The 26763-nt window shown below is 37.1% G+C and overlaps 2 protein-coding genes across 3 annotated transcripts; both read left to right on the plus strand.

Moving 5' to 3' along the window:
* The first annotated feature begins 15394 nt into the window (after nt 1–15394).
* Nucleotides 15395–20294, plus strand: LOC146517361 (sialoadhesin-like). Of its 2 annotated transcripts, none has more exons than XM_085164189.1 (8): nt 15395–15534; nt 16603–16884; nt 16969–17202; nt 17308–17412; nt 18118–18321; nt 18424–18756; nt 19084–19402; nt 19497–19726. In XM_085164189.1, exons 1-8 carry the CDS (start codon nt 15480–15482, stop codon nt 19621–19623), a joined length of 1659 nt encoding a protein of 552 aa, XP_085020315.1. In that variant the 5' UTR covers nt 15395–15479; the 3' UTR covers nt 19624–19726. The 2 variants fall into 2 exon arrangements, with proteins under 2 accessions (XP_085020315.1, XP_085020316.1); XM_085164190.1 differs by lacking the exon at nt 15395–15534 and having other exon boundaries at nt 16509–16884; nt 19497–19554; nt 19717–20294.
* A 3314-nt stretch (nt 20295–23608) lies between these two features.
* LOC146517362 (uncharacterized) lies at nt 23609–26385 on the plus strand. Its single transcript, XM_085163148.1, has 5 exons — nt 23609–23638; nt 23859–24171; nt 24805–25150; nt 25505–25559; nt 26197–26385. Exons 1-5 carry the CDS (start codon nt 23609–23611, stop codon nt 26383–26385), a joined length of 933 nt encoding a protein of 310 aa, XP_085019274.1.
* Nucleotides 26386–26763: the final 378 nt, after the last annotated feature.

A 26763-nucleotide genomic window follows, 5' to 3' on the forward strand; every position in this document is an offset into this window, starting at 1 on the left:
CTTTGTAAATATCTATGTTGTATGGAGCTTGAACTAAAATGTAAATATGTTTACTGTATTTGTAATAATTATAATCCATTCACTGTACAGCATAGATGTGTCATGCAGATATCCTAATTCTGTGTATGGTAATCTTGCACCATTGAACTGTTAGTGAATGAGGCAACAATAAAAGTGGGAAACGTGCATTAGCAGATCAAGTGCTGCCTGCTTATTTCCTGCTTTATGTGAGCTTCTGCTGTAGTTTATTATGTGCTTTAGTCCCAAGAAACCACCCTTTTACTGTGGCGCACAATAAGATCTTCTGATGTTTGGTGTCATCTCCCTGTGATCTCCTGTGAACAGGTGGATTAATTCATTCCAAGTTTATGTATGTAGCACCAAATCACAGCAGGGGCTGAACACTGTAAAGACTCTAGAATAATTATGGAGGCACAACATTTAATGCTCCCATCCTTCCATCCCACACACCTAAAAGTTAGTTATATGATAAACAGCCCCGTGTTTGTTTACTTGATTTGTAAAATGCAAAGTGGTGACGTCCTCATATGGAGACAGTTTTTTTAATAGGCCAAAACATTGTTTACAAAAATGTACATTTTATTGGGCAAAATGAGGTAAACAGTGAAGAAAAGTATGAGAAAACGGAGCATAGGATCTCCGGAGACTGTGGCAACTAGAATTATTGTATACATGTGTGTGTATTAAGGACTGACACAGACAAACAATGAATCAGACAATGAAGCAATGTCCTTTTTAAATGTTTATTTATAAACAGGATAAAACCATTCAAGTATTGAGTCATGAATAAAACATCAACCTCTGATCTGCTAATTGGGAAACAGAGGATGTCAGTGTATTTTTCAGTGCTAGTCCAAATTGAGTGAGATGACTTTACATTTGAATAGATTCGATTACAAGTTATATTTGGTTTTAATTGAATGAGTTCAATTTGATTTAAATCAAGCCAATTCACAACATATAAACTTGAAATATATGATAAGATAAAGGTTGTGCAATAATACAGAGAAAGCCCCAACAATCAAATGACCCCCTATGAGCAAGAACTTGGCAACAGTGGGAAGGAAAAACTCCATTTTTGGCAGAACCAGAATCAGGGAGGGGCCATCTGCCTCCACCGGTTGGGGTAAGAAAATGAAACTAAACTATAGGGAGACAAAGAGGAAAGATGTTTATGATATATATGAAACTTTCCGCTAGCCTTGACTAAAATATTGGTTTTGACAGGAAAGTATTGTTTCATTCATGTTTATTCCACGAGGTGGACAGCAGGAATAAAACAAACCAGATACTAAGAAATAAAGTATACAATGAAATTTTCTCGATATGCTAAAATTCCCACTGAGACTGGATAAGATTATTCTAAAACTGGTCAAATACAATTCTCTTCATGCACAGAAATCCCACCCAGTCCCACAACCCAGGACGAATATTCCTTGTGTGTTCTTGAGCTGGACAGAAATTCCTCTTGCTGAGCGGGGTCCACGCCAGCCTCGTGTCAGGCAGACGAGGAGCCTCCTGTCCCAGTCTCATCCGTCCACTGGGCCCATCACATCCCAGCCCAGTTCGCATTCTGCATTGGAGTCCGTCGCTCGATACCACCGCAGCTCCCCTCACGTCATCACCTGTAAGTAAAAACAAATAGGAGCCAGAACCATCATCCCGGAAGCTGCCCTGGCTTATAGCCATGGCGACCCTCTCCCAACACGGCTGCACCCAGTGAACAACAGTGAGACGCTACTGACAAATGCAGGCAGTGGTATACATCTGCCCTGATGTCAGTCACACACGTTGTCTCCTACTGTCGCCGTTCCTGCTGTCGGGACTGGGTCACCACATCACACTGACCGGTCTCCAGACAAGGCGTCGCACCCCCCACGATCACGCAGCGGCTCCCTCTTTTCCACCTGGCCTTCATGCGTTCCTCTTCCAATCTAGGGCCTCTCTCCTTCCAGTGCTCAGCTTGCTTCCTTTTAATACAACCTTTAAACAGCTGAAAGGACACCTCTGGACACACCCATGCCTCAACATGTGATCACTATCAGCTAATTTTTCCCCTGCCCAGCTAATCCACAGTGGATTAAAAAAACGTAAAATGACACACTAAAAACATGCGATACAAACAGAATAAAATCATGCAAATAAAAACTACACTCACAAATAGATACTAAAATCAGAAGAAAACCAAGATAAACGATGAATACAAAATTTCTAGTGTGTGCAACTCTTTCACTCTTTGATTATTTTTCATTTCTTACAATCAGAATTCTCCAATAGATTTGTAGAAGAAAATTATTTTCTTTCATGCATCACCAACTGAACCTGTTATGTTAACGTCTCAAGCTCCAGCCTAACCTCATTGAATTTTGCTTAGCAAAGTACTTTTCAACTCTAATAATTAGTAAGATTATATTTCTTATCATCTGTTGGTCGTCTGACCTGATAAACTTCAATGAACATTATGACACAGGAGTGATTGTCTCTAAAAATGGGCTCCTGCACGCTTGCAGACATTTTTCCATCACAACTTATTTATGATGAATGATTTGATAAAAAGCTGTGAAACATTACTGATAAACTTCATGTGATGTTACATTAAAGCCAATTTTCTATTAAAATCAGGGACTTTTCTAACTGACCTCTGACCTTTGAGCAGTAGTGTGTACTGTATGCTTGTATGTAACTGTATCTGACCTGGATTTTATCACCAGTTTCAAATAAGAAGCTTCTTTAAAGTCTGTCTTTCAATACAAACGAAGTTAAACTTTATCAAGGCTGATGGTAAACTGTCCCTAACAAGTCCACTTTATTGCGTGCTCATTGACTTTCTCCTATCAGAGCTGTTTAACAAGCCCACTTTATACATGCTTATTAATCTATCACGCTTATCAGTGGCTCATGGTTGCTTAAAGCCTATGTCTGAACTTGACCACAGAGGCAGAGCATCATTCAATCTTGGCAGCAGCTCCAGGATGACAAACTCCACTTTCTCTGCATCAAGACAGCTCATAACTTTTTAACAGTCTCTCCTGATAGTCTCATATCATCTGCTCTAATCAATAACGGTACACTATCAATACAATGTAGACTACAGCTCAAAAGTCTGAGGTGAATTAGAAATGTCTTGTTTTCTGAATAGACTCAAATTAGGTTTCAGATTGAATCACAGCAATTTTTAAAAAATAATCATATAAATGCTTAATATTAACACTGATCACAAATCATGAATGATTTTTAATAGAATATCTACAGAGGTGTTCAGAGAGCCATTTTCAGCAATAATCCCTCCTGTGTTCAGTGGTACATTGTCTTATCTAATGCAAGCTTAACACATTAAAGCCTAACTTATCACTCAAAACAGCTTTTTTAAAGATTTTTGCACAAACTGAAACTATTGTGGTGATTAAAGAAACAATAAATGTGTCTGGATCATCCCAGTGTTTGTTTTTAACCTCATGAAACCAAGTTTCCATTTTCCTCTAAAGGGGCTGCAACACCCAGCTGCACAAAACCTTCACTTTTTTTTAACAGTTTCACTCTTTGAATATTTTTCATTTCTTACAATCAGAATTCTCCAATAGATTTGTAGAAGAAAATTATTTTCTTTCAGGCATCACCAACTGAACCTGTTATGTTAACGTCTCAATCTCCAGCCTAACCTCACTGAATTTTGCTTAGCAAAGTACTTTTCAACTCTAATAATTAGTAAGATTATATTTCTTATCATCTGTTGGTCGTCTGACCTGATAAACTTCAATGAACATTATGACACAGGAGTGATTGTCTCTAAAAATGGGCTCCTGCACGCTTGCAGACATTTTTCCATCACAACTTATTTATGATGAAGGATTTGATTAAAGCTGTGAAACATTACTGATAAACTTCATGTGATGTTACATTAAAGCCAATTTTCTATTAAAATCAGGGACTTTTCTAACTGACCTCTGACCTTTGAGCAGTAGTGTGTACTGTATGCTTGTATGTAACTGTATCTGACCTGGATTTTATCACCAGTTTCAAATAAGAATCTTCTTTAAAGTCTGTCTTTCAATACAAAATAAGTTAAACTTTATCAAGGCTGATGGTAAACTGTCCCTAACAAGTCCACTTTATTGCGTGCTCATTGACTTTCTCCTATCAGAGCTGTTTAACAAGCCCACTTTATACATGCTTATTAATCTATCACGCTTATCAGTGGCTCATGGTTGCTTAAAGCCTATGTCTGAACTTGACCACAGAGGCAGAGCATCATTCAATCTTGGCAGCAGCTCCAGGATGACAAACTCCACTTTCTCTGCATCAAGACAGCTCATAACTTTTAACAGTGTCTCTCTGTACTCATACTTCTATACATTCTTCTGTAATCGATAATTATACGCTATCATTGTAATCAATCTACACTACAGCTCAAAAGTTTGAAGTCAATTTTCACCTGGTTTATAATCATGTGATTGGTCCACACATCAGTGTCTAAAAAAACGCCCATTTTTATCTGTGTCTATCATCAAAATTTGAGTTGATTGCAATCTCTCCCTAACAAGTTCACTTTATTGCGTACTCATCAATCTCCTCTACAGCTCAGCTAACTGAAGTCAGTTAGAAATGTCTTTTTATCTTAAAAAAAACCAAGATTCTTTTTTATATTTTGTAAATTGGTTTTGATTTATTTGGTTTTGCAAATAAATATAATTGCTTAAAACTTGCATTGATCACCAATTATGATTAATGTTTGATAAAATATTTGCTGGTGTGTGGATTACAACAATAATAGCGAGTGTGCAGATTATATTACCTTCCCTCAGTTTATCACATTAAATCTCATCTTACTAGTGACCCAGCAGTTTTTCCAAATACAGCTGCACTAACCAACATCATTTTTTCAAGTAATATAAAAATCATTTTTATATATTACCTTTTTAAACATTCCATTTTTTCTTTCTAATGTCATTAAATCAAGTTTGCACATTTTTATAACAACATTTGGACCTCCAGATCTTTTTAGCTTTCAGTTTTTTCTCAGTGTCACACATGGATTAGTTTTCATCTCTTTCAATAGGAAAGTCAAATCTTCAGACCTTAAAGCAATCTTTGTTTCTTTCAATCATCCTAATATTTTTAATCTCCTGTAATATAATTGCAGTTAACCAGAGCTTAGCTACTCTGATCTACAGTGATTTTGGGGGTTTGGATTTGTTTTTCACAGGTGCAGAGCCTTTTTCTACAAAATTCCGAATAAACTGCATCTTTTAAAAGTACCATTAACCATGTAGACTGACAAGTAACTAACCATGTAACACAGTGATCAGTAGAGAAGAAAGAAAATAACCCATTTCAACATTTCTAGTTCAGATCAAAATTATTGATCTGATTAAGGAAACAGTAAATTTGGCCACATTATTGTCCTGATCCTCCAGTTTTCCCTTTCCAATGTGACTAAATACAATTCAACTGTTTTTTTTTTTTTAATAAAAGCAGATGCACATCCATATATTTCTTACAGTAAGAATCCTCCAACAACCTTTCAAAAGAAACATTTTTTGTCTTTCCTCAATTTTGAGAGTAACTGAAGCCACAAACCTGAAGCTCGAGACCCCAAACTAACCAAATTTAATGTTTCCTTAATCAGCACAGTAATTTTTAACTCTTTGTGTGTTATGTTTACTCACAGTTTTGATGCTTGCTTCTTCGACTTGATCCACCATCGCTCTGCTGTTTTCTCCTCATGCTTCTCCTTCATGCGTCCTGTCCTCAAATATAATCCAACCTGCCTCCTTGTTTCCTCCTTGACTTGTATTAGCAAAATATCCAGTTAAATTAAGAGAAATCCAGAAAAGTTTTCCTGCTTCAAAAGCTCTTCCAGTTGCCTGTCTTCTTGTCCTCCTTTAAATGTGCATTTTTCTACATTTGTATTTATTTGACTTCATATTGCCATGACAACATAGCACAGAGCATCATGGTAGATTAAGGCAGGGGGTTCTGTCCTCTGCAGAAATGCTGGTGTTCCATAGTGATGTAAAAGTATGTTAATAATCTTTAAACAGACACTCACGGATCCTGTAAGAGCAGGAATTTAACTGCAAACCCTCACAGTCCCCATCAGCTGGACTGGCCATCGGGCATACCGGGCATTTGGCCGGTGGCCCGATGGTAATTTTTTGTTTTAAATGGGCCGATGTTTTGTTGTTGTTGTCTTTTTTTCGTAACCGTGTAAACAGTGAAAGGTGGGGATTGGACAGATGCTGGCAGACGTGTAAAAATAACTCAATTGTTTGGTAGTGGCTATGGTGGAGCTTTCACAGATTCAGTAAAATTAGCAAGTGGTGGAGGCCAGCAGGTGGATGGGGGAAAGGGGAGGCGGAGGTGGAGAGACCCTAGGCGGCTGCCGGTCCGACTGTCAGGTGAAATGATCTTCAGGTAAGAAGTTATGACCTGCAGTCTATCTGGGTCAGATATAAACCAAGTTTAGGTGGAGTTTATTTTCGTTGTGCTAACTTTTTACAGTCAGTTACAATAACTTGTACTGCGTGAGCTAGCATAACGTTTCTATACAGCTGTTTGGTTGCTATGATGTTACTGTTAGTGAACTTTATTATATTCATAAGGTTAGTTAGTAGAGTTGCCAACGGCTCCTTAAAAATGGAATGGTCCCTCATTCAGAGAAAATATTATGCGTTTCGTATTGAGCTGAGAAGAGACACAGTTTGTCCCGTACTTCAGCTAGAATGGAAAAAGACACAAAGCTGGAGTTATTCTGTCCTGACGCTTCAGCTGCCTCTTCTTCTCTCATTCTCTCCCCCTCCCTCTCCTGTTTCTACTTCAATCATGAAACTGATCAATGATCAACTGATCGGCTTTTCTCTCTTGTTTATTTATCGCCCACTTTGCACCAGAAACAGGAAACCAGCGGATGTCACGCTAAACAACAGCAGCACGTTTAAGCTTGATCAGCTGTTGTTAGAATTTATTTAATATTAATTTCTAGTATCAGCTGATGTTTGCTGGAGCCACAGCTGTAAAAGCTGCTGGTCATGATGTCGGTTTGGATATGTGGTGAGAGGGAAACATGAGGATGAAACCAGGAGATGTCCTTACTGAATCATCAGAGCTGAACAGGTGATGGAGAAACAGGTTTACCTTTTAGGAGACAAGAATGAGTTGAAGGGAAGTTATGAACTGTTTCTGAGAAATAACACCAGGATCCTTTTCTAAGTAGCTGACAGCTGATAGCTGTGCAGGGGCGGGTCTAGCAAAGTGTTGCCAGGGGGCCAGGTAGGGCATTAACAGGGAGAGGGGGGCACAAAGAAATACTTTTCTTTCTTATTCTCATTTAAAATATCTAGCTTTTATTAAATAATTATCTGAATCTTGCGAACAAAGTTTTTATCTGACGTAAATGTATAGAAATCATACATATACCAAAAAGTGCATCACTGTCACAACAGCGTTTGTTTTCATTCAAAGGTTTTATGGCTTTAATACCTGGTGGGCCGGTCTGTAGTGAAAATGCCCAATTTTTTGTCCCACTCCAGCCCTGCAGGTTAATACTGGCAGTGTCACCGTGCCAGCTGACTGTATTTCATCATCAGCCAGTGTTGTTCTTTATACATCAATATTACCAAAGTTTACCATAAGGCAGCATAGAAAGTATTTGCTTGCTTTCAGGTTTCATTCAAATGTTAGTCTTTTCATTTGTTTCCCCACTTTTTTTCTGTTTCAAAATCAAACACCAGTTTGTGAGAAGATTATCTTCTTTTTTTAATAGGCATTGGTTTTGCATTGGCATTGGCTAATTTGCCAATTGTATGTTAAAAATGTTCGTATTTTAATATTCAAAAATGTTTTTTCCCAAAACATATGTGCACTACATGTCAGTAAAAATACTATGCAAATATTGATGTCCTTGACTGCTGAATAAACACTGACTGATTGTATCTCTTGTACTTTATCAACGCAGTATCTAACAACTTTGCACCGTAGTGGTTAAAATCTCATTCTAATAAGAGTTAAAAGCGCATTCGGTTATTAGGTTTATAGGGTTATTGAATTATGGTTAACGGTTGGTAGAATTGTTTTTAACATTATCTGCCAATTACATCTGCCACCCTTCTCCAAATCTGTGCCCCTACCTGGCCCCCCCAACAAAAATTTTCTAGACACGCCACTGGCGGTGTCTAGTATATAATGTTATTTGAACATGATCTTTTTTTAGGGAAAAACTTTCCAAATCCCACATTTCTGAGAAAAATAATAAAAGAAGTGGTTTTTGAAGTATTTCAACAGTTTATATATCTTTTTTCAATTATTATTAATATTATTTTTTGTTGCTTTTTTTTGCACCTGTCAGTGGGTATTGTGATGTCTGCCATTTGCTGCAGGGGGTGCTGCAACACTACCAGCAATCCCAAGACCAAGAGTCCTGATGATGACTTAAAAATATAGGAATAAACTCATCTGTCTTCACTGTAAAATAAAAAATAAATATAATAAAAGAAAAAAGTCAGTTCTTAATCTAACCCTGAATTCAGTTGTAAGTACTAGTATGCACATATGTGAACCTTATTAAATTCATTACAACCATCTGCCTTTGTAACAGTATGGGAAAATGACGGCAAGTGCAAAAAACTGACCTGATTTCCTGCAACTTATATATATATTTTTACAACGTAAAAGCGTTACACTAAAAGTCTGGACTACAGCAATGATGTTTTTGGGAAATGCTGGACGTCTGATCGTGGGTGTCATCTTTTTTATCTCAGGTATCAGTGATTATTATTAGTCCCTTTTAAAGAATAGAAGTAACTTTACATAGGCCTACTATATGATTTTAGATTATTTATAAATGTTGAAATCAGATTAATTGCTAATGTGAACTACAGAATATTGTTGCATGAATAATGTTTAGCATTATTCATGCAACAATATTCTAACAAAGTCAAACGGAGTCTGCCAAAAGCAGGGAGTGAATCAGTTTGTTAATGAAAGTTTCTGTTAAAGGTGTTAATGGAGGAGAAACCAGAATCTGTGCTTTCAAAGGTTCATCAGTGGATCTGCACTGCTCACATCAACATCTGACTTCAAGCAGAAAATGGTTCACTACAGACTGTTCAGAGTGAGCTCTCCCGGCTGGGTACTCTTCCTTTGAAAGAGCCAAGAGCCTTCCTTTCCACTTCCTCCATGCAAAGGTTGGCTACAATAGGTGACATGGAGGAACCCATGATAGGGTGGGGCCAGGTTTCACAATGAGCTCACCCGAAACCCTGGCTGATTGTGACCCACACCCGCCTTCACACCTTGGCTCATGTGATTAGGTAGAGGATCATCAGGAGGTCCTTTGTCCCTCTTTGCGGGGAAACTCCCACTGGGTTTAAATCTGGGACTCTCCACCATTTGACCCTTAGAACTGAAGAAGCTTCTCGGATGAGAGATGAAACGTCTTCAAGCAACTTAAAGAAGTTCAGACGCTTTCCTTTCCAAGCTCATTAGGTAGTCTAAGGATGACCTGGATGACTGAGACGGTCATCCACGGTAAGAACAGCAAACTCCCGGCACATCGTTTTAGGCTTTGGCCCACATCAGTCTAAAATTGTATGTAACCATGAATAACGTGTTGCCATGTCCACCAGGAGAGACTGGACAGTATAGATGTAAAACAAATATGCCAGCAGTTTATCTCAGTTAATGAGAGGACAAGGCATGTGTTTGGCTCCTTCACATAGTGGACATTGAGTTGTTGTGTGGGACACCAGTAGTCCATGTCTGTTGCTGTAACAGTAGTTCCTGTTTAGAGTAAAACAGGATCGGGGCAATATAGTGCCTAAATTGTTGCATAATTTTGCTGAGAGATCTTTTACTTTGTGGTAATCTTAGATGAGTAGTTTTATGGACAAAAACCACCAGGTCATTCAGTGTTCCCTTAGTGCTAATGTATCAGAGATGTTGGTGTACTATAACTGAAGTAATGATGTTAAGTCCTTAAAGTCATATTCTTTTATTGTCATGACTGTATCTAAAGGTGTTTTTATGTTTGTATGATACCTGATTTATATGAAATATGGCTGAAGTGAACTAAACTCTAAAATACTTAGTCAGTCATTTGTTTAATAGTAATTTAACATTATATAATTCACATATAAAACTATGAATTGTAATTTTAAATGGTTTAAAAGCACGTAGAATAGCACATGCAGGCAAGTATATTTCTCCTTTTTTTTATCAAGAAGCAAAGACGAAAAGAAAAAAATAAGAAACAGGGCAGGGTTCGGTGGTTGAATCATCCGTCCCCACCAATGCCAAAACCAAATCTACGCCCTTGGGCAGAAGGCAAAACTGCAGGAGAGGTGGAAGGTAAAGTCCAAATTGGTCCCTATGTGTCAGGAGCTGTCACTGCAAAACTCATTCCCTGGGGAATACTGTGCAATTGAAATATTATAAATGTGGAAAAATATCAATTACTTACTCACTACTTAGAATTATGTAATGTTAATTTTATGTTTCTCTTGTTATAAAATACACTGAAAGTATTGACTTCTTAAAAATGCAGTGGTTCATTTGTTTCATCTAACCTGTGAAAACTCGTTTTTTTGTGGAGCTGATAAACAGATCAAAGAGTAGAAAAAAATTGTAAAATCAAGTTGTAACAGTATACAAACGAGTTCGTAAAAACCTGGCATATCATAATGATTCAAATAGCCTGTTATCGTGAGTTGTCTTGACAAAGTTGCATTAAATAACCAGCTTCTGAGATCAAGAACTATAATAATGGTGCCCTCTGGTGGACATGTCCCCAACTGCTTCACAAGTTGAAGAAGGACTCTGAAATTGTGTCAGTTCATATCTGAGAGGTCACCAAGTGTTTATTTATGTATTTATTTAAATCAGAGAATATGTCACTGTTTTTGATGCAGCTGTGATGGCATCAGCCACACATGGGTAAATCAGGCCATTTGTTCACTTTATTAGTTTGTTTTGCAGTTTTCTTCATTAATATAATTCATTAATCATTTGGTTAAACCTAACACTGATATTATGAGGCACGTGCGTAATAGCATTGTGTGTTTTTTCTAAAAATATTTTCTGTTATATTAATTATGTTTCTCTTTCTTTGAGTTATCTTGTTTTGGTTGGTGGCTGTTTCCTGTCTGGGCAAAAGGCGTGGCTGAAGACTCAAAATGCCTGCTCAGCAGGACCAACCATGTGCTTATCAGGAACAGGAGTGGTTTAGGTTTACTTGTGTTATTTTGTGCTTAGTTAATGTTATTGTGTTTTTGTTTTGTGTGTAAATGGTTAGGCCAAACCACTATAAAAGCTATGTCTTTGTAATTAGGTCAGTTCGTGAGTTAAGGTGTGTCCACTTTGTTAGTTTAAGTTTCTGGAAATTACTTTTTGTAGAGTTATATGAATATGAATATTTCATGCAAGTGTATACAGCACAAGCGTGTGTGTGATGATACAGAAGGTATTTGTATTTTCCTTTAAATGTTTTTCAGGCCGGACACACACAATACAAGTACAAAAAAGATTCAAAGGAAGAGGAAGGAAGTTTAGTTTTAGTTTCAAAGCTGCTTAAAGTGTGAAACCAGTCAACATGAAACAGCAGTCATTCCGTCCCCCTCACCTTCACTCCGACAAAGAGGACTGTTTAGTTTGACCGATGACTTACTTTGTCTCTTTTATGGTTCAAGCTTTTACTTTTAGCTTTAGGCTTAAGGCCTGGACTTAAGCCTAAAGGACACTGATTTTGAGGACACTGAGGTCATATTTATTATTTACAGTATTTTTCAGAGATTAATTAATGAACGCTCAAAAAGAGAGATAATAAAGAAAGATAACAAAGCTGTTTACTAATGAAAGTACTAAGGCTGGAACGATAAGCCACACCCAGCAGGCATATCAAAGGGTCAGGCGTGCATGAGGTTGTAATTTGCTGCAATAAGTTGACAAGTTAAACCACCAGAGGCCAGCAAAAACAACATTAATGTTAACTCTTCAAACCCAGAATACAATTCAATTAGAGAGCTCAAAGAGTAATTATAGATATGTTAAATAAAACAAAAGGCACAAAGTAAAACAAAAAGTCATCTTTCTCTGCATTAAAATATAAATACAATAAAATTTCAATTTAAGAGCAGATTAAAGTCAACATCACTCGAGCTTTTGATCATTAAAGTTTGGACTTTGAATCATCATCATCAGATATGGACAACAGTTTTAACACCTCCTCAGCTTTCTGCTCAACCAATTCAAGCATCTCAAATGAATGTTTAATGCATTTAAACATAACTGCATGCAGCAGAGTTGATACTTATTGATACAAAAATTATCACGATGAAACAAGCAGTGATTTTGGTTTGAAATGTTTTTAATGCCAAGACGTAGCATACAAGCACAAAAACATTAAAGAAGAAGGGGAAGTTTCGTTTTAGTTTCAAAGCTGCTTAATGTCAACGTGAAGTCATTCTGTCCCCCTCACCTTCACTCTAAACTGACTGTTTAGTTTGACCGATGACTTACTCTGTCTCTTTTATGGTTCAAGCTTTTACTGTTAGCTTTACACTTACAGCCTGGACTACAACAATCATGATGTTGGGAGATGCTGGTTGCCTGTTTATGGGTATCATCTTTTATATCTCAGGTATTAGTGATTATTTATGAGTCCTTATATAATAATTGTAAATAACTTTATCTAATCCTAAGAAGAAATATTTGAAAAAAATTACAGATTGTACAGTTTAAATTTGAGGAATCTGAGTTCATATTAATTCCTAAAGTCAAGTATTTAAGATTGTGACTTTTCTATCATTAATCTTTGAATAAAGAGAGATAACAATAGTAGGATAATGAAGCTGTTTGCTAATCAAAGTTTCTGTTCATGGTGTTAATGGAGCATGTGGTGGCAAATTTCTTTTCTCATATATTGATCACTTTAGTAATAGTAATATCACTTTCTCACTTAGTTATATGCATGTAGAATAGACACTACAAATGTGTCTTTATGCCCTATCACAAACACAGTGGGTCGATTGTAAGTTCATGTGAGACGTAAAACAGGTAGTGAGACTCTGTGTCCTTATCTCAGGGAATAAGGATGGAGGATTTGGGATGTAAATCTTTAGGCAACGTCTAAGTAGAAAACATGGTCATAATTTTCTCTCTTTCGCTCTCAAAGGGAAGGTTTTCAAAGGATGAGCTGAACTGAAGGTATAGACTCATGTGATGTTTTGGAATTTCTTGTTCTGTTAGTTTGGTCAAGCCATAGAAGACATGAGTGAACCGCACCCATCTTCAGAGACTGCTTAGGTGTTTGACCAGAGTTTCTCCATATAATAATATGTACTTAAACCCACTTCAAATAATGCCTACCGGGTGTTTGCAATTTATTTTAAAACTTCCACGAAATGCACAACTCAGAATTTGTGCTTTCAAAGGTTCATCAGTGGTTCTGCACTGCTCACATCAACATCTGACTTCAAGCAGAAAATGGTTCACAATAGACTGCAAAGGAAATTGTGTTCAGAGTGAGCTCTCTGTGGATGGACAAAATGTACCGTACAACATGTTTGAAGGGAAAAACCCCAACTTTAACCACAAAGTGCCCTTTTGTTGAGGCAACTTTTTAAAAAAAATATTATTATTATTTTTTTTGTGTGTGTGGGCGTGCGGAGTCCTGTCTGTGCCCCTCAACAATAATATTTAACTATTAATCACAGTTTTGCTAAATAAAAGGATATGGCTTGCATCAGTCACATGATCGCATTTAACCAATGATCGCTCTTGACGGCAGAACGCGCTGGTTACGAGCCGGGAACGAGCTCACAAAGAGCACGCGCATTTTTTGCGGTCCAGAGCTGTAGGAGAAACACAAGTTAACTCAGAGACACAGACTGATGCGACAAAACCAGTAAGTAGGTGTACAGAGTACACTGTAGTGTATAGCACACAGGAGTATTAGCTTATTATGTACACGTTGGTATGTTGAAACAAACGAGCGTGCTGCGTGTGCAACAGCGTGACAAACATTACCTGTCCTTTTATTAACTGCACAAGTAGTGCTGGTCATAGCTGCTGGCTACCTGTGTAAGGCTGTCATGGGTCTGTAGCTCTGTCACCGTTTTAGGGAACATATTTAGTTTTAAAGTAAGTTTCCGGGCTTTTCCTGCCTTTCTGGAGGGATTATATTTCACTAAAAAACGATCTAATATGCATGTCCACATAATTATGCATTATTATAATTATAATATATTAAAAAACACACGCTGTATTTTAAAGAACATACATTAAGAAGCAGATTATATTAGATTTATATTTTAAATAAGACAAAATCTGGATTTTACAGCAGTAAAATATTGTATCTCTACAGTTTAAAAATGTAATAAGCTTTGCCCTGCACAGAGTGGATAGTGAAACAAATGGAATCATCATAAATACATTATTTCATATTTATTACTTCTCCCTCCTCATTGCTTTATTATTGTAGCTCTAGTAACAAATAATAATGTAAGGATTCTGGATCAGCACCGTGATGCCCATAGTATATACAGTATTCTGAAGAAGGTCTAAAATGTCACTGTGTGTGCGTGCATGTGTGTGTTTTATTTAGATGGATTTAAAAAAAATATTACTCATGATATAACAATGTCCAGACATGCCTGGTAAGGACATGAGGAGGAAACAGTAGGAGCTGTGTGAGGCTACTAAAGGCAGTGCTATAACATTTTTCTGTCATCATTTTATTATAGATTAAGTGCAAGAGTTGTTAGGTGTGGATAATTAGATTATAGTTTATTGCAATAGCAAGTTGTGCCTTGTTCTCAGATAGACAGCAAGTGGAGAGTGATATATGAAATGATGGGATGGAAGGAAGAAGAGAAGCAAAGAGTGATTCACAGGCAGAGCCTAAATTATTTCTCACAGTTTTTTTGTTGCCTTATGGTTCCAAGCGCTGTCACCAATCTTTGCATTTTGTTATTATCTCATGACACTTGTTTAATCAGCTACCATCTCTCCTATGGACTTTTTAATGTCTACACTCTCAGATCAACACAGCCCTGCCCTCCAGCACTATCCACAGCAACCCCTCTACGGCAACATTGTACCCATCAGGTAAAACATCGGCTACGTTTGCTTTGCCTTGTTGCCCATATTAGATTCTTGATGAATGTGTGTTGTTGTTATTCAGCCTGGTTCAATGTGCCCCTTTTTAACTTTGAGCACCCGCCCCTTTAAACCTCTCTGCACGGCCCTGCTGCTGCACTAATTTGATACAAGAGGAGGAAGTGATCTGAAGGTGTTGCATGCACACATATTTGCCGTAATTTCCATGTCCATTTGGTCATAAGACTTTGTAGTTTTAAGAAGTTGACTTCTGCTTTTAAGCAATCATTCTTTAATAAGACAGCAGCTGAAGTTTTTGAAAGCTCATTAGTCAACGTTCTGATTAGATAGTGAAGTCTGCAACAGCCATGTTCTTCACAGAAGCTGAATGTTTGTTCTGGGTTTTTGTTCTCTGTCTCTCAGGTAGGAAAGATTCTGTTTTACCAGATCCTTTAATTCAATGTCTACTTATATGTATCAGTGTAAATGCTGCAATAGGTAACATTTTACAGTTGTAGATATTTGAGACATGTAGGTATAAAATGAATATTTACCGTTGTTTAGTTTATGCTAAAAGAAGGAATTTTGCTGTATTCCGTAAGATCGTCTTTTCTAGTCTTCCTGTCCTTTCACAGCCACTTGTTTCTAAAAAAGTACACTTTATTATTACATAAGCTGCTAGTTTCTCAGAATTATGTACTAAAAGTGGCCTTGCTTCAGTGCCATGAATCACTGGGTTTAACCCATACTAACTCACTCCCGGCTTGGCTCACATAGCTCCGTAAATGATTATTCTCGAACAACTACAGCACCTAATCAGGATATTTAAGAAAGTAAAAGTGAGATTTTCACATTTATTATCTATTAGTGTGCAGAATTATTATGCAACTAAATGAAAAATGAATATTTCCCCATTTCATTTGTTTATTTTCACCCAATGAAGTGAGAATGACAAAACAAACAACTTTAAAACTTTAAATGTATAAATAAACATTTCTGACGTAAAAAAAAGAAAAGTTATTGACCAAAACAGTGAATTTACTTTCAAGTTGAAGATTGTTGGTTATTTGATTTCTCAATGATCAAATGTTTTCTGCAGCACCACCCGGAACCTCCCAGACAATGTTCGGAGAGCTGCAATTTTTTCCTTTACTGTAAATCTTCCATTTCAGAAGGGCACACAAGTTCTCAACAGGGTTTCGGTCAGAAGAAGAAGTACTATAATTTTCCAGTTAATATGAAATCAATGGAAAATAACATGTTTGATTCTTCTCAAATCTTTGGTGGTCTTTTTTTAAATACATTTCTTGACCCTGTGACTTTTTACAACAAAACATTTGATGGTTCTCTGATAACGTTGCAATATATTAGCAATTTTCAGAGTGCTGCATGGAAAAATGCATGAAACTTATATTGTCAGAATAACATATGAATGTTATAGAAATTGTGTAAATCTGCACAGATGCTTGTTAATCAAATGTTCTGTTAAAGGTGTTCAGGGACAAACAAAAAGCATCTGTGCCTTGAAAGGTTCATCAGTGAATCTGTCCTGCTCACGTCAACATCCAACTTCAAGCATGAACTGGTACAGTGTACACAGGTGGGGCTTCAAGATTGAGACCTCTGCAGATGGAAAGTACAGCATGTCAGCAGAGAGTAACTTGACTCTGACAGTCAACAATCTAGCAGAGAATGATGCAAACATTTACTGCTGCAGAGAACCTGCTGACAAATCAGACTGCGGCAAAAGGGGAATTTCTCTCAGTGTTGCAGGTACAGTGGTTTTATCAAACGCGTGAAGAACTCATTTATGAATAATCAATGTATTGATATTTTTTCTATTAACGATCCTCTCAGAGCTGCAGGTAAAGGTGATTCCTGCCACAGAGGGACAGACAGTAACACTGATGTGCAGCAGCAGCTGTCCTCTGACTGAAAAGCCTGCAGCCTACATCTGGTACAAGAACAGAGAGTTTCTCTATGAGGACTGGTCTCCCTGGTACCAAGAGCTGCTCAGCAGTGAGGAAGCAGTCACATACTCCTGTGCTGTCAAAGGCTACGAGGATCTCAGAGCCCCTCAAGTCTCTGTGGGTGAGTCATGATGTTCAGTGTGTTACAAAATAAACTATAAATAAACTAAGTCAAATAATTCTGAGTAAACATACTCAATACTTTAATATTTATTTTCACATCCAGATTCCATCACATCAACATGCTTCAATGTGACGTACACTAAAAGCGAAATGTGTCCTTATCAGCAGGGATCAGAACATGAGCCTTGTTCCATCACATTTCCCAGAGGTGAACACACAAACACATCTTCTTACTGATCTCTGAAAAACACTGTTTCTACATTCACTTTTTTAACCCCTCAGCTGTAAAAAGGCTGAAGGGTTAAAAGATGTTATTGGCAGTTGGCATGGACACTGAGATTTGTGAATGCGAGAACGAGTAGGATTTCCAAATTGCTACAAAAGGCACATGTACTAAAAATCTTTGATGATTTTGAATCTCAGTGACACTGACCTCGAGGTCAAGGTCAAAGTTCTAGTTTTCTGAAAATTTTGTGATTGCAATAATTCAGGAATAAATTCAACTAGGACTTTCACATTAACAGCATAGGTACATCTACTAAGAAGCTGAGGGGTAGCACTGGCAGTCACCAGTATTTTTTAAAAATGAAACAATTTTATGTTCCAGGTCATACGTGAATGACATTATGCTTTGGGTGAAAAAAGTAGAATGCCAAGATTATTACTGAAGTGTGTGGATGCAGTCAATGAAAATGCGTTAAACTGAAAACTTCCCTGATGAGGAAAAGACAGAATGAGTACACAGATCGCTCTCGTATAATGAAAAGAGAAGTGAGTTCAAGTACCGTTGTTCTTTGAACTCACCTCTATAAATCTGCTCCCATTCACAAAACCATGTAACTGACACACATAAACTTATTAAATATGCATAATAACATAGTGACTGACGAAACTGTATTCATCATCTCTTCAGTGGTACATGTTGTAAGGACACCTGGGAACACACAGACCTGTAGCAGCTTGTGTCCTCTGATCGACCCTCAAACTGTCTATGTGTGGTATGAAAATGGAAAACTTTATAGGGAAAATATAAGAAGCATTTCAACTCCAAGTTCTTTGAAAAACAACTTTTACTGTGCAATTAAAGGTCATGAGCATCTTCAATCTGATGACGTCTGTGAATATAAAAGAAAACTATTAATTCTGTTAATTAATAACAAGCTGTTATCTCAACATGCAGACACCACAGTCAACTTTAAATCGTCAATCTATATTTCAGGTGTTCAGGATAAAAACTGCTGGACAGTGAATTATGTCAGCAGGAGAATCTGTGCTCTGGAAGGATCTTCAGTGAGCATTATCAGTAAATACTCACATCCTGATAACATGAAACCAGACTTTAAATTATGGAATAAAAAATGGAGAACAGGTGATAAGGAACTTGAAAAACCCATTGAGCCTTCAGGTCGTATGGAGTATCACGACAAAGTGAAGAACCAACACACCCTGACCATCAAAAACCTGATGAAGAGTGACTCAGGAGAATACACATTCATCCTGAAACGAAATGATAAAGAGCTGAAACTGCCTGGAGTCTTTTTGATTGTCACAGGTACAGTCTCCTAACAAGATAACCTAAGATGTTTCATTCATTTAAGAGCCTCAGTGTTTTACACTAAAAAGCCTAAAAAGCCTAATGTAAACCTGAGCAAACAATACTGAATGTAAAAGTGCTATCAGCAAAATTTCACTGATCATCACATTTTAGCTGGCCTAAGAAAAAGTGCTTCTTGGTAAACTGTTGACTGTCCTTTGCTTTCCACATTGACCTGTATCACATTACCCATCAAAATGCTATCCTATATTAAAAAAAAAGGTAATTGGGAAATTTTTTATGAGATTTATAGTTTTTAATAATTTAATAATGTTCCTCTTTCAGAGCTGAGAGTGAAGATGAGTCCTTCTGCAGTGGTGACAGAGGGTCAGAGAGTCACACTGACCTGCAGTACCAGCTGTCCTCTGACTGACAACACAAACTACATTTGGTACTTGAACAGTCGACCTCTGACCCCGAGAGAGAACCAGAACAAACATCTGATCCTAGACCCAGTCAGCAGGGAGAATATAAGAAATTATTCCTGTGGTGTTAAAACCAACAAGGATAACACCACAGCTCAATGGCTACCAGCAGCTGCAGGAGGTTTTGCAGCTCTCCTGTTAATAATAATAATACTTCTCACTGTGTTCTGCTGCCGGAGGTGAGCATCACTGTGTTCTCTTTTAGATCAATCATGTTCAAACTCTGATTTGAAATCTGTTATTCATTCATATCCTTTTGTGTTTGACACTCAGAAAAAAGACGGCTTCTAGTCATTCTCCAAAGAGAGAAATATCAGACAACAAACAGCAGGTACACAACACAGTGCATCCAACAATCCTGTTTTTCTTTTACTTGATCATTTATCCTTTGTGTGGATAGATTTTTTTGTCTTGTTTATCTCACCAATGTCTTAACCTTCCATATGGTGTAAAATTTGTACCATATGGGAGGTTATGTTTTTTGTCTCCTCAGGTCAACCATAATCCCATATATGAAAATGAAAACTTCTCAGCTCACTACAGTAGAATGCCTGTCAATACACACCAACAAGCTCATCTCTATTCCAATGAAGGTGAACTTGACTCCAATCAAGGTGACCTCTACTGCAATGAAGGCGAAGTCTATCCCAATCAAGCTGAACTCTATTCCAATACAGCTGATTTATACTCTAACATCCAATATTGAGTCACTGCCTTTTACACAGAAAAGAACTCAAAAAAGCACCACAGCTGTTGTGTACAGAGTGTACAACAATCACACTGTTAATGGCATATAGAATACAGTAGAAATGAGTAGAAAAGTAGAAATGCTTGTGGTTTTAAATTTAAAGATGTTTGATCATGAAATGCATGTGTTGTGTACAAAGTATAAGACAATGTAAAAATGTTATTGCTAACTTTGTATAACTTGCAAACTGTCCTACTTGTGAGCTTTGTGTTGTTGCTTTCTGCGTGGTTTAGAGCTTTCAAACCAGTTAAAACTTAAAGTCATCATTTCTTCTTTCTGAACCATACATGAACTGATAACGGCTTAACTTAAATCAATAACCTTTAAGAGTATTAATAAATATTTAAAAAAGTGCTGTAGTAGTTTAATTCTTTCAGCTAAAACTAGTGTGAAGATCTATCTGAATAATCATTTGTCTCTTATTTCTTCAGGTTTTTCTGTAAGATGTTTTGAATGTTTGATGTTTGAATGACCCATTTTCCCTTCTATTATTATCTCTTAAAGAAACTATTTGTTATCAGAATGTTCAAAAACATCACACAGTTAGGTGACAGTGTTGATACAGCCCGTGACTTAGGATGTAATTATTATGTAAAAAAATAGTTATTAGTAGGTGCGATAGAATAAATGAGTAATAATTCAAGATCTCTTAGGAGAGAAGAAAAGTGTCCTGAAATACTGAGTAATTCCGAAAAAAGTTTAGAGAACAGGATTACACATAAATTGTATATTTAAGTTGATAACTATGTTTTTCACGACTTTCATTGGAAATACATGTTTATTTTTACTGAAAAATTCCAAGGTTATATAAGCAATGATGTCATTTCTAATATTAATTAATTACATGTTATTAACCTAAACATTTGGAATCTTTGTCATATGAAAATCCACCATTATAACCGCAAACAAATGGCAGAAAACAAGTGCAAATACGTGTAAAACCAGTTCTGCTTTAAGGTGAGTTTCCTGCAACCAATGATTCCATCTATCCATTCTCTTCTGCTGGAGCCTATCCCAGCTACCACAGGGTAAGAGGCAGGGTACACCCTGGAAAGGGTCTGTCCAGTTTGTCACAGGGCTAACACATAGAGACAGACAACCATTCGCACTCAAATGCACAATTTAGAATTACCAACCCCACTAACTGCATGTCTTTGGAACGTGGGAGGAACAAGGACCCATGCAAACATGGAAAGAACATGCAAACTCCACAGAAAGGCTCCAGCCAGGTGGTGGAATTGAACTCCGGACTTTCTTGCTGTGAGGCAACAGTGCTAACCACTGTGAAAACCTGTCATATAACATTTCATGTTATCTTCTGCTGTGCAGACTTGATAACAGGTAGGCAGACAACAATAGAACATGTTACCAATACCAGCAGGATAACTCAGCAAACATGATTAGATCCCTCAGCATTACTGTATCATGAGATATGATAATATTGTCCTCTAGTGGACGTGTCTCTAACTGCAAAACAGACAAAAAAAAACAAAAAACAAAAAAAACAGGAGAGGAGCCCCCCAGAATTGTCTGGTTTCATATTTTATATTTCATATTATTTTATTTTTTGTCTATCAATCGATATGTCACAACAGTTGAGACAGCAAATAACCACATTCAAACCTTCCTGGCTGATAAACTGATGCATGTGGATGCCTCTCTTGTGTCCTGGATTGTGGATTACCTGACAGAAAGGCCACAATATCTGCGTCTTCAACACTTTGTGTCTTCCACAGAGATCAGCAACACACTCATGTCAGAAAATAAACTGGACTGCGTTAAAAGCACCACTGCATTCTGCAGGAAGGGCCTGAGTCTTATCTATTTTCTGAAGCTGCTGAGATCTTTTAACATGTATCGGACAACGCTCAGGATTTTCTATGAGTCTGTTGTGGTCAGTGCCATCCTCTTTGCTGTTGCATGATGGGACAGCAGGTTGAGGGTCACAGATGCCAACAGATTACTGATAGAAATGTAAAAAAGATGGATGAGATAATGAAGCTGTTTTCTAATGAATGTTTCTGTTAAAGGTGTTATTATTTGGAACTTTGTCCATGTTTATTATGAGCATTAATGCTATAACTGTCACGATCCCGGATTTTGTACCCAGCGTTTTCTGTTTGGGAAATATCACTACCATTTGTAGTTTTTAGTTTAAATATTACCTTTGCTTTGGTTAGGTTTTCATTCTGATTTTGTATTCATCGTTTTCTTTGTTATTCTCAAGTTTTTCTGGTCCTCCTGTGTTGTCTATGCCTCATCTACGTTTCTGTGTCCATGTTTAGTGAGTTTATCTTTGTGTTTTCTTTGGCCTGTCAAAATCAGGTGTTAGTCTGAGTCTTAGTGTTGGTTCCCTGTTTTATTTTGATAGTCTTTTGCCCTGTGTGTGTTGTGTTCAGTTTTTCTTTGCTCTTTTTCATTAATTGATTCTGTTCACTTGCACCTTGTTTTCCCCAGCAGTGTCTCTTTCCCCCATAGCCTCATGTCTTTTCAAGTCTATTCAAATTCCCCTCTGTTCAAGTTTTCAGTTTAGGTTTTTGTTCCTGAGCTCCAGCAATAAAGCTGTCTGAGTTTAGTTAAGCCTGTCTGCCAAGTCCTGCATTTTGGGTTCTCTCGCTGCTTGGCACACACCCTCACTTGATAGTAACAGTAAAAATATGACAGTAAAACCAAAAGTATTTAAATTCTTAGTAACCAGCAATCATTAACATCAATTGTCCCTGAGTGTAAAATATAGAAAGATTGGTAAAAACTTGGCACATAACATAAATGAGTAATGACATTTACAGTCCTCACTTGTTGAGGGTTAAGCAGAGAACAATAGAAAATGTTACCAACGTGTGCAGAATGGCTCAGAAAAGATGATCAGATCCCTCAGCATCAAGACTGTTGCATTAAACATGGAGTTGCTGACACAATGAGCAGTAATTATGGTCCCTTCTGGTCTCAAATACTAAACAACAGAACAAGAGAGAAGGTGCTAAAGGAATCTGAAATTGTGCTTGTTTTTCAGCATTCAAACAATAAATCACAGAATTTGAGGCAGGAAACAACAAGAGTGAATGTTGAACACAATTTTTATTTAAAAATTTACAGTGTTTATCTCTGTGGTTGAAGACCTGTTGTCACTTCTGAGTGTTGCTCAAATGTGGTAAAAGCTGTCACTTTTAGGCCACACCCAGCACCCATGTGTAACCAGTATCAAAAAAAAGTCTGCATTTCCACAGCAGTTCATGTTGCACAGTGAGCTTGAATCTGGGGTTTCTTGATCACCGCAGACATTTGTATTCATCACAAACCATAAACCACCATAATTAGATATGGACAAAAGCTTTAACACACAGCTTTGTTCTCAACAGCTTAAAGCACCCGAGGTGACTATGTATTGCACATTTATTTAAAACACAAGTGCACGCAGCAGAGTCAAAAGACACAAAAGACTGAAAGGAAAAGGAAGGAAGTTTGGTATTAGCTTCAAAGCTGCACAAGATGTGAAACCACTGAATAACAGTCAATCTCCCCCCCTAACCTTTCACTCTGAAAAGGAGAACAGCTTAGGTGACCGATGACTCACTTTTTTTTTTTATTCAAGCTTTCACTGTCAATGTTAAACGTTAAAGTCTGGACTACAACAATCATGCCGTTCAGGAATGTTTGTCGTCTCTTTGTGAGTGTCATCATTTACATCACAGGTATCAGTGATTATTTATTTGTGCCTATTTAAGAATGAAAGTAACCATAGCTAATCCTACTACATGATTTATAGATGACAACTTTGAGTTCAGATTAGTTCCTAATGTAAACTACAGAATATCTCTCTCTTTTTGACAGAAAGGTTTTTTTCTAAAGAAAGTTTCTGTTTAAGGTGTTAATGGAGGACAAACCAGGACCTGTGCTCTCAAAGAATCTGTGCTCTGGAAGGATCTTCAGTCAACATCACAAGTGAATACTCACATCCTGATAACACGAAGTCAGAGTTTAAATGTTGGAGTAAAAAATGGAGAAAAGATAAAGTGGAAGTTGAAGAGCTGATTGAGGCTGCAGGTCATGTGGAGTATCAGGACAACATGAAGAACCAACACATCCTGACCATCAAAAACCTGAAGAAGAATGACTCAGGAGGATACACATTCAGATTCAAGAGAGATCATGAAGGATGGACACAGTCTGATCTGCCTGGAGTCTTTTTGATTGTCACAGGTAAATCTAAACTCTTCACTCAGCAGACTTTACTCATTAACAGGACTGTGAAAATATTCCATTACAGAGCAAGGATCAAAAGCAAACAGACATTTTCCTTTTGTAGAAAAATTCACCCTTTCAGTGTTTTTTGTTTGTACAGTCAGATCAAGTGAAAAAAAACATCATTTTTGTCTTTTAAAATATATAAAACTATTTTATAATCTTGATCAAATATTTTCTAATTAGCACTTTGCTATATATATCAAATACACACAAATATTCATTTTCCTATTCACAGAAATTAAGAAAATGATAGTCATTAAAGTTTCATGTTGGATTGAGCAAATATCACAAGGTGGAATATTAAAAAAACATCTATATAACCCACACGTAACCTAGAACAGTAACAATAATGGCATGAATAGCTGAAAAGGAATTAATAACCCCAGTTGTCAGACAAATACAATGAAATAAAGCAAACAATCCCTGTAAAATGTCACAGAAATGAAGAACTGAGCTTCAGTAAATTTTTATGTTTTTTCACTTAAAATATGGCATTACTCTCTAAACATGATTTAAAAATGACACTGGCGGTTTCTGGAGTCTAATAATAATAATAATTATTATTATTATTGTATGTTCTTCTTTCAGAGCTGAGAGTGAAGATGAGTCCTTCTGCAGTGGTGACAGAGGGTCAGAGAGTCACACTGACCTGCAGTACCAGCTGTCCTCTGACTGACAACACAAACTACATTTGGTACTTGAACAGTCGACCTCTGACCCCGAGAGAGAACCAGAACAAACATCTGATCCTAGACCCAGTCAGCAGGGAGGATGCAGGAAGCTACTCCTGTGCTGTGAAAAGCAACAAAGATATCAGCTCTGCTCCAAAGACTCTCACTGTCCAAAGTATCACAGGAACATGGACACCAGCAGCTGCAGGAGTTTCTGCTGCTCTGCTGGTTTTAATACCTCTCACTGTCTGCTGGTGCAGGAGGTAAGCTACACTGTCTCATCTGTCATACCTGTCATGGTTAAACTGTGATATGAAACAGGGTGGCAGTAGCTCAGGAGCTAGAGCAGGTCATCTGTTGATCAAAAGGTTGGTGGTTCGATTCTTGCCTCCCTCAGTCTGCATGCCAAATATCTTTGGGCAGAATACTAGCTCCCACTTGCTCTCCGATGCATCCATCACAGTATGAATGTGTATGCTACTGAGAAAGCATAGAGTGAATGTGGCATGTTGTATAGCGTGCTTTGAGTACTCCAGGAGGGTAGAGAAGCGCTATCTAAAAAATCACTACATTTACCAAATGTTTTAACATTTTATTTATTTATTTTTGTGCAATAGAAAAAAGAGGACTTCCAGTCAGTCTCCAAGACAAGAAACTTCAGATAACAAACAGGTTAAAAAAACCTCTCATTTTCTCTTCACAGGAAAAATAATTTATTCTCCATCACAGAAAAAAACTTTAAAGTCATTCATCATGCTTTTTTTTCTCACTTACATCCTAACCTCTTGTAGCCTTTTTGTCACTGGAGCTCACCACCTACCTCGATCATGTTTCTACTCAACAGTTGTATTTTTTTTTATGTGACTAAAACACATTCACATTATGACACAGTGTCATCAGCTGCATCTGCACACATCTAAAGCTCTTTTGGGGAGGAGACCACTGAACTGTTATCCATAAAAAAATTCTCACCATCCTCTGCACGAATTGCTAGCCATTAGGACTGCAGCTATTGGTTATTTTAGTAATTCAGTATTTCATCAATTATTCCATAGATTAATTGAATAATAAGAAATACTTTTAGCTTCATTAATGACAATAATAAATAAAAAAATGTGTTTTACTGGATACAAAGAATGAAAGGAAAAAAAAAACTAACCTATTTAAATCTGATAGATATCATACATCAAAACGTTTTGCAAAATGTACAACGTTTGCAAAAAAGTAATTTCTTTATTTGAATGAGGCAAAAACTGAATCCTTAGTGTTAAATAACCCAGTGCTCATATCATTTGTCTTCTTTCTGTAGATGCACCCTGGTCCCATTTGTGAAAACATCTCAGCTCATTACAGCAGAATGCAGGTTAATATTAAACATCAACAAGATTTCTACTCCAAAGAAGCTGATCTTCATGCCAGCGAAGCTGAGCTCTATGCCAAGGAAGCAGAAGTCGACAAAATTGAAACTAATATCTACTGCAGCATCGAATCGTTGTGATTTAACTAACAAAAAATCATTTAAAGGGAGCATTTACTGATGGGGATAATAATGAACTATCACAGAAGGGACACCACAACTGATAAGTAGAGAGTAAAAATCATACATCATAGTGGAAAATAAAATACAAGAGTAAGAAAAGTAGTAGTGTTTAGAAAAATAGAAATGCTGCAGCTGATGAAATGTGTTGTACATGTCCTGCAAAGTACAACACAACTTCAAATGATATGCACATGCAAGCTGAACTACTGTACTGGATGGTTTAGAGCTTTGGCAAAATGTCTGTAAAACTGAATCGATGAAACATTAAAATCATCATGCTGGCATTTTTCTCTCTTCTTCTGGACCACAAAATAGCTCCATCACTTTACGTACCTC

The sequence above is a fragment of the Neolamprologus multifasciatus genome, chromosome 6 (assembly GCF_963576455.1).
Source record: "Neolamprologus multifasciatus chromosome 6, fNeoMul1.2, whole genome shotgun sequence".
NCBI lineage: Eukaryota > Metazoa > Chordata > Actinopteri > Cichliformes > Cichlidae > Neolamprologus > Neolamprologus multifasciatus.